This window comes from Protopterus annectens, chromosome 14.part0 (assembly GCF_019279795.1).
Source record: "Protopterus annectens isolate FY-2018-M chromosome 14.part0, PAN1.0, whole genome shotgun sequence".
NCBI lineage: Eukaryota > Metazoa > Chordata > Ceratodontiformes > Protopteridae > Protopterus > Protopterus annectens.
Window position 1 is genome coordinate 1,144,600,359 of NC_056748.1, and position 12,435 is coordinate 1,144,612,793.

The 12,435-nt window shown below is 41.6% G+C and overlaps 1 protein-coding gene across 1 annotated transcript in view; it reads right to left on the reverse strand.

The window, feature by feature from the left end:
• CDH23 (cadherin related 23) overlaps nt 1-12,435 on the reverse strand; it is a 2,508,764-nt gene that overhangs the window by 397,316 nt on the left and 2,099,013 nt on the right. The window contains exon 26 of the mRNA XM_044056944.1: nt 9,836-10,039. Within this exon, the coding sequence (XP_043912879.1) occupies nt 9,836-10,039 (204 nt within the window). The remainder of the gene's footprint in view (nt 1-9,835; nt 10,040-12,435) is intronic.

A 12,435-nucleotide genomic window follows, 5' to 3' on the forward strand; every position in this document is an offset into this window, starting at 1 on the left:
GAACCTGCTTAGTCCCAGAGTAGAAGACTGCCATTTTGAATTTAACGTCAGAGCCACGTCTATAGCTTTTCACTAACATACTACACTGAGGTGCGGTGCTGGTATCAATCAGATGCTCCAATGAACAGCATCTTTTTTCTGATCTCTTGGCATGCATAGATGTAGTCCTGACAACAACTCAGGTGACCAGGTACAAATAGTTGTCCAGGCACCACAGGAGGTAACTGAGATTGGCAGACAAAGACCTCTCTGGGGGAAGGTGTGCGAGTGTGCTGGAGCATGTCTGATGTTCTGGTTCCCAGTGGAAACTAGAAACCATGATGGAAGCATTAGCAAGTAAACAGGTGGGCAAGGAAACTAAATGGAGCATCACCGAGATGCAGAGTGACATTTTCAAAACATCCACATGCACACCCACTCCAAACAATCATCTAGCAAGCCAGAGAGAGAGAAATTAAAACTTAAATGCAAAACCTGCAATTTCTCCGCCACCTACAACCTGCTTCAAAATTTAAATTTTCTGCCAGACTGACAGTAGATAGGGCTGTTGCCCCAATCCCCCCTCCCCCGTGAGGAATAAACTACAAGTAGATGACAAAGAGACACAGAAGGAGCACCAGTCTTATTCAGATGTCTATGTTGTCAGAGGGGGGAAAATAAAATAAATTTTTATCCACCTTATAGTTGTCCAGTTATATGTTAATAACCTGTTGCCTCAGCAGCTTAATACTCATTGCCAGACTGTGGCCACTCACTAAAATCTTGGAAAGACTTTTCTGAAATTAAATATTGGAATATTAAAAAGTGGTTTGTTATATATAACAACAGACAACATGGTCTGCGGCCAAACTACAGTGCCATCACCACAATTTATTCCCTCGCCAACTGAAACTTTATAAATGTGGACAAAGGCTGTTTCTGGATCTAAAAATTTCTTTCAAAATAGTTGATCACACACACACTCCTTTTGTAGACGTTAAACTTGTGTGGTTTCTCAGATGAATTTACATACTGGTTCTGAAGCTGTTTAGCTAAGAGATAATTCATCATTAATGATGAAGACAGTTTCTCTTTGACTGGCACCGTTAACAAGGGCATTCAACAGTGGTCCATTCCTGGTTCAATCGTTTTGCCCTGTATATAAATGATCTCACCTGAGAAGTGGAAAAAATCAACTGCATATTTAATGCTGATGATGCTGTCTTCAAAGTAGCTGGATCCCAAACTAGTACTACTTCAAGTCACATGTAGAAGCAATTCAAGCAAATGTGGAACTGGCTCACTACAAATAAACTTACTATTAATAAAACTGCAGCCAAGCTTCTACAAACCCCTCAGAAACTAAGAGTTACTAGACCTATTATTGTAGCAGACCCCACAGGTCTGCCCTGCCAACCACAACTACTCAGAGGTAGTTGAAGTCACCAATCCCTGAACTTTCATGCTTGTATTGAAGCTCAGGTGGAAAAAGTTTTTACCTACCTAACAGTCTCCTATAAAATATCCAATTTGTTCATCCCAAAAGCTAGGTCTTCAATTGCCTTTGACATTCTTCTCCCAAGATGGGAATATGCACTCCCATCATAGCATCTCTCTCTGCCAAAACTACCTCCTTGCTAAGTTGTTTATTTTTTTATGTTATTTACTGCACTTTTTATTGTGTTCTGTGCATTTAATACTGTATTTGAATACTGTAAACTAAACTGCACTATGTGTCCCTGCTGGACAGTGGCACAGGGTGGTGACTTGTTGGAACATGGGCTAAATTATTGGCTAGGCTTGTAAGGGCCTCAGGGCCAATAGCCTAGTAACTTCCTATAATCCTATGCACTGCATTTGTCTGCCTTACTATGCCTGTTAAATCATATTTTGTTGCTGTTTTCACTGTTTGCAAAACATCTGTTCTGTTTTCCCACCAACCAGTGCTCTAAATTACTGATTTGTTTAAAGCATTCTTTAGTGTCTCATTGCTGTTTTTCTGCTGTTTAAAACATTTTTATAGTGTTTCACAGCTGTTTTTCTGCTGTTTAAAACATGCTTTAACAGCTCCTGCTTAAATAAGTGTAGCTAGTAGCTGTGGCATAGTCCATACACAGGTGTGTTGCATCTGGGTCTGCTTGTTGTAGCTGCTGTATTCTGAGCACATTTTCCAAGCCATCCTTGATTGGAAAGGGACCATCTCCACCCTTGTGAAAGACGTGAGCTGATTGGAAGCTGTGAAGGGGGATTGGTCTAGGGCTTAGAGTAAGCACCATTATTGGTTCTTTTGAGATTTTTTAAAGTTTTTAGCTTCTGGTATTTAAGCATTTATCTACTTACTGTGCCTGTTAAATCATATTTTGTTGCTGTTTTCACTGTTGCGATGCTTTTTTTTTGCTATTTTCACTGTTTGCAAAGTAATTGTTCACTGTTTGCAAAACATCTCTTCTGTTTGTTCCGTTTTCCCGCCAAGCAGTGTTTTAAATAACTAATTTGTTTCAAACATTCTTTAGTGTCTCATTGCTGTTTTTCTGCTGTTTAAAACATTTTTTAGTGTTTCACAGCTGTTTTTCTGCTGTTTAAAACATTTTTAGCATTTCCTGCCTAAATTAGTGTAGCTAGTAGCTGTAGCATAGTCCAGATACAGGTGTGTTGCATCTGGGTCTGTTTATTGTAGCTGCTGTATTCAGAGCACACTTTCCAAGCCATCTTTGATTGGATAGGGCCCATCTCCACCCTTGTGAAAGAAGTGAGCTGATTGGAAGCTGTCTGGTGAAGGGGTATTGGTCTAGCTGTTTTTCTGCTGTTTAAAACATTTTTAGCATTTCCTGCCTAAATTAGTGTAGCTAGTAGCTGTAGCATAGTCCAGATACAGGTGTGTTGCATCTGGGTCTGTTTATTGTAGCTGCTGTATTCAGAGCACATTTTCCAAGCCATCTTTGATTGGATAGGGCCCATCTCCACCCTTGTGAAAGAAGTGAGCTGATTGGAAGCTGTCTGGTGAAAGGGTATTGGTCTTGGGCTTAGAGTAAGTATCCTTATTGGTGCTTTTGAGTTTTTTTAAAGTTTCTATTACATTTTTAGCTTCTGGTATTTAAGCCCTGCACTTGAGCAGGTTTCTGCTTGTCTGCGCATCGCTCAGCACTGAGCAATTGTGCACTATAGCCAGACAGATAATTTCAACAATTTTTCTCTTAGATACAGCAGTAGTACATTAGTGTAGTCTTCATCTTTAGTACATCTCTGGTTTAAGAAGTATTGCTAGGGAGCTGTGACTTATTAAACCACCAGCCAAAAACCCCATCAGAAATACCCATCTGCAGAGCACCTCCTAGATCAGTCCTGAAAGCACCGCCTTTGTGATAATAGTTCAAACCTAGCATCGTGGACAGTTGGACTGCCCTTGTTTCTGCTACCAGCCTTGTTGACTTGGGTCTCCTGAGGCAGTGTAGCAACTGACTCATGTACATTGACAACCATCTACTAATAACTCACTCTAGTACAGAGTACGAGAGAGGTATCTACATCAGGAATAATGAATCCCTGCTCTCTCACACTCAAAACAGTAACAATGAAGAGGTTGACAACTTATCCACCACTACTCATATGCATAGGAGGCATCCAACACATAAATCAACATATGCGGAGATTCTCTCAAAAAACTTACTGAAACACCAGAGATTACCAAAACAAAACACTGCTGCAACTAACACAGTTCCCACAGCACCCAAGACACACAGAACACCAGTGTCTCACCCACCAAGCCCTTAAGGAGTAACATTCAAAAAACAATTTTTATTGTCATTGGAGACTCCATAGTGAGGATGTCCCACTCACCAGGTTAGATAAGGAGAAAGTCTCTGTCAGCCTGCCTGTCCAGTGCCAGGATTCATCAGATCATGCATTTACTCAAGTCTCTCAGCAACAAGTACCATTATGACTCTCTCATAGCTCATGTTGGAGTAACTGATCTGAGACATACCTCACTGGACTATATGAAGAAAGACATGACTGAGCTCTCTGAGTATGTGTCCCAGGCAGACATGTCAGTTTCTGTCAGTCTGGGATGACATGATTGACAAACCTCACTGCTTTGCCACAGACGGTTAAGCACCTGGCTCCACTACGCTTTTGGCTGCAAGCAAAGACTCTTGCCTCCCCCATTTATGCAAGGTCTCACAAACAAAACTGCCAACCATAACAAAATAAAGGTTAGACTGCTAAATCGTAGGACCAAAAACTGCACACCCTGGATGCACTTCTGACATCTGAAGACGTCTGTGCAGTCAAAGAAACCTAGCTCAAGGCCTCAGGAGTACCCCAGTTTTCAACTTGAGACCACAAAACGAATGTCTGAGAAGCAAACGAGGCAGTGTTTCTATCTATATTACAGATAAATTCACCTCCCGACTAATTAGACTGGGCAACTCCATGGAGTTACTCCACGTTCAGATTACTGTGTGTAAGACCCCCATTCAAGTCACAGCTGGTTATAGATTCCCCCTTCATGGATCATGATGCACATGACATCTACTTGAACAAACTGGAGGCAATCCAAATATTGCCAAACATTCTGGTCATAGAGGATTTCAATTATCCCACCATCAGCTGGGAAACCTACTCTAGCCCCAACTTGCTAGTGCAAAAGTTCCTTGACTTTATCTCAAATGCCCTGGAACAAATTGTTCAAACCTCAACAAGAGGAACAGATATACTAGATCTGGTCCTTACATGACAAACAGATGCACCACCACAACTGCTGGAATGTCATTAGTTAAATATGACGACAAATCAGTCACCTTTGAACCGGTACTAACATCAGAACTCACAAAGGGTGAGGTCAGACTGAAAAACTTCAGTAAAGCAAAGTATACCTTTCTAGGGGAAGGTATAAATGCATTCCAAACACCCCCCCAGATGGAAGTGGTAACTACAACGAAGTTTAAACTAAAGCCCTGTACAATCACTTGTGTAAGTGTATAGACAAAACTGTTCCAGACAGAATCAAAGCCAGAGCTTCAAGTAAAATGCCCTGGTGGACATCCAGCATCAACAAACTTTACAACAAATGCAAAAAGTTGCTGTCTAAGAAAATTAAGGTGAGGCCCCAACAATGGAAAAGCACCCTCCTCAGCCTCAACAGGCAAATAAAACATGTCAAATCCTCTAAGAGTAACTTTGAGAAAACCTTAGCAATCACATCCAAGGATAATCATAAGGCCTTTTACAGCTATGTACGTAGCCTAAAAGGTAAGACCCAAGCATGTGATCCCATGAGATAGCAAACCTGATAGCAAACAGATTTGGCAAAAATTTCACTCCCTTTTCCCCTCCAAACTTATCACAAACCTTGCCCCCAACCCCTCCCCCACACACACATATCCAAAGAGCAGGTCATTAAAGCCTTGTCTAAGGCAAACAACACAGCCTCTATGGGACCAGACAGCATCGTATGCTGTCTTCTAAACAAACTAAAACATAAACTAGCATCACCATTAAGTACCCTATTCAATCACAGCTTAACCACTGGCTTTGTTCCTGTGGATCGTGCCTGTTAAACCTGGTGGATTTCTTTGAAAATGTGACCAGGTCACTGATGAGGGCAAATCTGTGCTCACAGCATACCTCAACTTGGAAAGGCCTTTCACACAATCCCACTCTCAGGCATTACCGATAAACTTAGCAAACTGAATGTAAACCCCTTTCTTGTAAGATGGGTTGCCAACCTGCTCACGAACCAGTCACACACTATCGAAGTGGGAGACTCCACATCAACCAGCAGACCTGTCACCAGCGAGGTACCACCAGGGTCAGTGCTGGGCCCCATACTGTTGACATATACTTCTCAGAAGTTCAGGCCAAAACTAAAGGGCTGTGGCTGACCAAGTTTGCAGATAACTGCAAACTAGGTGCCATTGTTGAATCCCCAAATGATGTCAGTATACTTCAGGGTGGTCTTATACAGACCAATGACTGGTGTCTCAGTCACAGTCCCAAGGAGGGTCTTACACAGACCAGTGACTGGTGTCTCAGCCACGGTCCCAGACTGAATGCAAAGAAATGCATCATCATTCCCTTCGGTAAAAAATAATGTCCCTTCACACTATCAAATTAACAACAATACCCTATATACCTATAAAGTGGTAAGAGATCTGGGATCGCAAGTAGACTGCGACCTTAACTTTGACTGCCATGTGTCTACGGTAGTGAGGAAAACTTTCGACGAAGCATACTTGAAAAACTTCAGTAAAGCAAAGTATACCTTTCTAGGGGAAGGTATAAATGCATTCCAAACACCCCCCCAGATGGAAGTGGTAACTACAACGAAGTTTAAACTAAAGCCCTGTACAATCACTTGTGTAAGTGTATAGACAAAACTGTTCCAGACAGAATCAAAGCCAGAGCTTCAAGTAAAATGCCCTGGTGGACATCCAGCATCAACAAACTTTACAACAAATGCAAAAAGTTGCTGTCTAAGAAAATTAAGGTGAGGCCCCAACAATGGAAAAGCACCCTCCTCAGCCTCAACAGGCAAATAAAACATGTCAAATCCTCTAAGAGTAACTTTGAGAAAACCTTAGCAATCACATCCAAGGATAATCATAAGGCCTTTTACAGCTATGTATGTAGCCTAAAAGGTAAGACCCAAGCATGTGATCCCGCAGAGATAGCAAACCTGATAGCAAACAGATTTGGCAAAAATTTCACTCCCTTTTCCCCTCCAAACTTATCACAAACCTTGCCCCAAACCCCTCCCCCACACACACATATCCAAAGAGCAGGTCATTAAAGCCTTGTCTAAGGCAAACAACACAGCCTCTATGGGACCAGACAGCATCGTATGCTGTCTTCTAAACAAACTAAAACATAAACTAGCATCACCATTAAGTACCCTATTCAATCACAGCTTAACCACTGGCTTTGTTCCTGTGGATCGTGCCTGTTAAACCTGGTGGATTTCTTTGAAAATGTGACCAGGTCACTGATGAGGGCAAATCTGTGCTCACAGCATACCTCAACTTGGAAAGGCCTTTCACACAATCCCACTCTCAGGCATTACCGATAAACTTAGCAAACTGAATGTAAACCCCTTTGTTGTAAGATGGGTTGCCAACCTGCTCACGAACCAGTCACACACTATCGAAGTGGGAGACTCCACATCAACCAGCAGACCTGTCACCAGCGAGGTACCACCAGGGTCAGTGCTGGCCCCCATACTGTTGACATATACTTCTCAGAAGTTCAGGCCAAAACTAAAGGGCTGTGGCTGACCAAGTTTGCAGATAACTGCAAACTAGGTGCCATTGTTGAATCTCCAAATGATGTCAGTATACTTCAGGGTGGTCTTATACAGACCAATGACTGGTGTCTCAGTCACAGTCCCAAGGAGGGTCTTACACAGACCAGTGACTGGTGTCTCAGCCACGGTCCCAGACTGAATGCAAAGAAATGCATCATCATTCCCTTCGGTAAAAAATAATGTCCCTTCACACTATCAAATTAACAACAATACCCTATATACCTATAAAGTGGTAAGAGATCTGGGATCGCAAGTAGACTGCGACCTTAACTTTGACTGCCATGTGTCTACGGTAGTAAGGAAAACTTTCGACGAAGCATACTTGAATAGCAAAGGCATCAACCTCTAGACCTAAGGCGGTTATAACCCCTCTATACTTGTCACTAATCCAGCCCATAAATGAGTATAACACCCCTTTTGGCATGTACTGTACAAAGAACCTGTAGTAATTCGAGAGACCTCATAGGTTTCTAACTAAGAAGCTTAAGGGACTCCAGCGTGTGCCTTACACAGACCAGCTAAAGACCCTGTCACTATACTTAGCATTGTATAGACTTCTTAGGGGAGACTTATGCCTGGCTTACAGAGCAATCCTAATGAATCTGCTGCACATTCATAAATCAAACGGGACTAGAGCTACCCATTCCAGGGACCCAAATATGGCTTGTGACTTGAATAGGATGTGCTGGAGGGACAGATTTGTCTCCCAGTGACTGGCATGTCTTTGGAATAGGCTGCCATTTCATGAGAAGCAGAGCACCTCTATGACACTGTTCAAAAGGAACCTGGATGAGTGGATGGGGCACTGTAAATTTTTTAACTGGGACAGTGCCCACAATCCTCCTGGACATGGGCAGTCATTACTAAATACAATCTTGCATACTGACTATGGTATTACATTAGGATGAAACACCTAGGCTTGAAATGACCTCTGGGTCAATAGCCTAGTAACCTCCTATGATCCTAAAAATAACAGAGAAAAGGATACCAAGATTCATAAGCTTGGCTAATCCCAAAGGATAAAACTGCACCACCTTACAAAAAGAAAGATGGCTACCTGTAGCTTTATGAACCACCTTCCTGCTGGGCAATCTCACCTTCAAACTTCTTTTTGAAGGTTACTCCCCACCTCTAAAAAAACACAATACCAGAGAACAGTCACCCCAATCAGACCAAATGGATCTCTCCACCCGGTCAGATTACTAGTCAGAGATAGTATCACAGAAAGTACCCAAACTGTCCCAGTCTGCTGGAATTTGCTGCTAGGAAGCATAAAATCAGTGAGCAATCAGAAAGATTTCAAGTATAAGCTCAAAAATCACCTCATAGAAGAAAAGAAATGTACCTGCAAAAGAGATGCAGGGTGTCAGCTAATATCCAGTTACAAGAGACTTAACCAGCTACCATTTGTTTTTACAGTTATTAATCTCCTATGAAAATAGATCAACTACTCCAAGCCAATACATATTTACCTGTACATAGGGAGCATGTTACTAATCAGCATTTTTATATATTCCATTGTGAAAAAATTAATTCTTTAAATGCTTCCATTTTCATCCACCATGGCAAACTCGAATAAACCAGACAAGACTAAACTGACACTGAATGTTATCTCCATGTAAGGAACTCATTCAAGTGTTCTCAGATTTTAGTGTGTGTGTGTGTGTGTGTTTGTGTGTGTGTGTGTGCATGCACGTGTCTGTGTGTACATCATAAAGTGTATGCATGCATGAATGTTGTCTGTGCATTTTTTCTCCATTTATGTCAGTGCATTGGACTTCTAACATCTCCCTGTTTTAAGAATATGCATGAATTGTGGCTTCCTCCAAATTAACATCTGCAAGTTAAAGTCGTGTTATTCCTCTGTATGTTTTCAGTGAAGTGACATTGACATGTTCCCCTTTTACTGCAGACAGCTGCCAAGTCAAGCTATTACAAAACACCTTTATAGGTGTGTCATACTCAGAAGTCAGTAGTTGGAGACTGGGGTACCACACAGACAGTGGGCTAATGGATGAATGAGGTCCTGTGGAACTTTCCTGAAGAAAAAAAAATCATGACGTCTGTTCTTAAAGCCTGGAGAAGAATGCCAGTGTTGACTTGTTGATGTTATGCCTGTATACAACTTGACCTAGATATTGTTAATTTAAATAAAAAAACATGTTATCACTGTATGGACAACATTATCAGTAACAAAACAATACACATAACACATTCAAGTTAAAATTGTGCTTTACATACAAATGCTAATAATGTACATAGATGTGCATTTTTTTTAAAATCATGCATTTTACATATTTTATGATTCCCCTTCCTCACTAAGCACCTTGCATGTTTATGATTCTCCATATCACAGTGAAAAGTTCTATGTTCTTGTTGTGCTTTACATGTTTCGGTCATACCTCTCAACTGCCCAGATAGTACAGATACTTAAAGAGTGTGCCTTATTTCAGGACCTCTCCCTAATTATATTTTGTGTTCCACTTATATCTGGAGGTAGAATGCTGACAGCTATGGTTAGGGTCTATTCATAATAGGCTAGCACTGTTTCTTTACCTGGTGGGCTGTTCTCCAGGAGATGGACGGTCAACAATGGTGGGCTGAAGATGGGTGCGTTGTCATTATCATCCAGTACAGCGATGGACAGGCCTGCTGTGCTGTTCAGCCTCCCGATATCTTCTGCTACCAGTGTGAACTCCAGGCGTGCACTTCCCAGTGCTTCCCTATCAATCACTTTTCCAGGCTTCACAGAAACTACACCTACATTTAAAAAAAAACTCTTGTTGAAACATAGGAATTATGATCACTCTAGTGTGTGTCTTCATATACAGATTTAAGAAACAGTGATGATGCAAACATCGCTGCATAACCCTTTACTTAGATACTAAAATATAATTCGGACACCATAACAAAGAGAACAATGTTGGCAAACACATTTCAAGAAAAAAAATCAACACTCCAAGAAGATGATACTGGATAATAAGACAAACAAATAAATAGTTAAAGGCACGGCTAGGTAATAGATGTGAAAGATATCTGCACGACTGAGGATGATGGAAGTTATTTTATTTACTTATCCATCCTTTTGTGACCGAGTTAGTCCCACTAGGCAAGTAGCCTCTTTTCAGTGGAGAGCAAAGGTGGTATCTATACCAATAAGGGGAAATTTAGCCAGGGTACTAGGGAACTTCCCGTACTCTTGTTGATAGGTGCTGTGGGATCGTTTACATCCATTTAAGTTACCAACAGCTCAGGCAGATTAGGTCTTGGTTTAACATCTCATCACAAGGATCACATGGTCAGAAGTGAAGTCCTCCCCTCATGCTGCACCGCAGTGTTAGCAATTGATCTACCTAATGAGGGAATAGAACCCACAGCTTCTGCACCAAAGGCGAGTGTGCTGCCTGTTGTGAAATTGACATTGCTTCTAGTAATTTTCGGTACTTTCATTTTAAGTACAACATGCTTATTCTTTTTGAGTTTCTTATGAACATGCCATATGACAATTTATGAAATTTCTTATTCACCTTTATGGCTTTGCTGGTACATCAGAGTGGTTCTTTTCTTGGGAGACTCAGAAGTCAAAGGAAGCTGCAAACTGAATATACTGAGAGCAGCTATAATGATTGTCCCAATTATAATTATGGTATTGAATTAATTAAAAGACTTTCTGCAGAGTCCACACAGAAGGCACTCCAGATGGAAATCGAACTGGAGAACCTCTTGCTGTGAAGCAACAATGGTAAGTGCTACACCACTGCTGCGTTGCAAATGCAAATGAAGATAAACAACTTTTTGGAGTGATACAGAAATATATAAAACTTGTGTGATGAGCCACTTTGGCCATGAATTTATACACTGCCATTTACTGGTGAACAAAGAGAACCACATTAAGATAGTAGGAGTAGCACCTACATTAACTAGTGTGCAGGGAAAGCTCACGCAAGGCTGATATGAGTACAATATGCTGTGGCACTGGCAAAAAAGGCAGCATCTGGTCTTCAACTGTGAGCCAAAATGCAGACAACAAAAATTAAAATTGATACATACAGTACTATACTCAGGCTGTGTGGTATAGTGCATTTTCTGCAAGCTACCATCAGACATAACCTAACCCCTATTACACAGAGGTGAGGACCTGACAAAGTTCTCATCATTTGCATGTGAGGTGGGGACACAGTGACAGGGACCAGTGAAGGCTACATTGATAGAAGTCAGCATAGAATAAGGATGTGGAAGAGGATTTGTTACATGGCTTCTGCGCAGCTAAGGTGTGGAGCTTCCCAAGAGAGCTAGGTAGCCAGATATTCTGGGTGCACAGTACAGGTGCCAGAGGACACAGCTGCAGTAGATCGTGAAACATTGTATGGGCGTGGACATTGGAATAATGCAGACTGTGAACAACTTCAGCCATGGGGCTTCCCCCTCTAAAGAATGTTACCGTCATTTGCACCTGCTGGCAAGGATAACGTGAAACTACATGACACTGACTGCCTGACCAGACTGACACTTAAGCTACATCTGCAAAGTTAACCTTGTTGTGGTACAGAAAGTTGACCAATGGTAGGTGGTGTCAAGGAGGTGACACTGTATGACTTTGAAGTACCTGCCTTGTAGAGTGTAGTCACAGTGGACACAGAAGAGCAATGGCCAGTGGAACTGTTGGTTCTGGTACATGGAGGTAATAATGGTTGCCAAATACCAGTCTAACTAAGAGTTTGTGACCTAAACATTGCACACCCTCACATATGTCATCACTCATGCTGTACAGTACATAATCATCTCTGGTGATATCCATCCGAGTCTGTGCCACTGATATAAACATGCACTCATTTATGCCTGCTGTTGGCCTCTGGCATGCTGCTTTCTATTCCTATCATCAAGCTGTATAGTAGCCACACTGCCCAGTGCTTGGACAGGTAATGGCACTCCATCTGTTGGGTTATCAGGCTTAACCTGCCCTTCCATACCCACTAAAGAGATGGGGGTGGGTACCACTAGCAACAAAGCTAAAAATGGTTTTACAAAAGTTGGCTTTATTGCACATTTTTATGCAGTTACTGATGTTCATGGCTATGCTCATATAACTCACCTGCATAGTTGCCCTTAATCATAATGCTGCTGTTTCCAACATTGTTTATTAATTTGCTTTATGT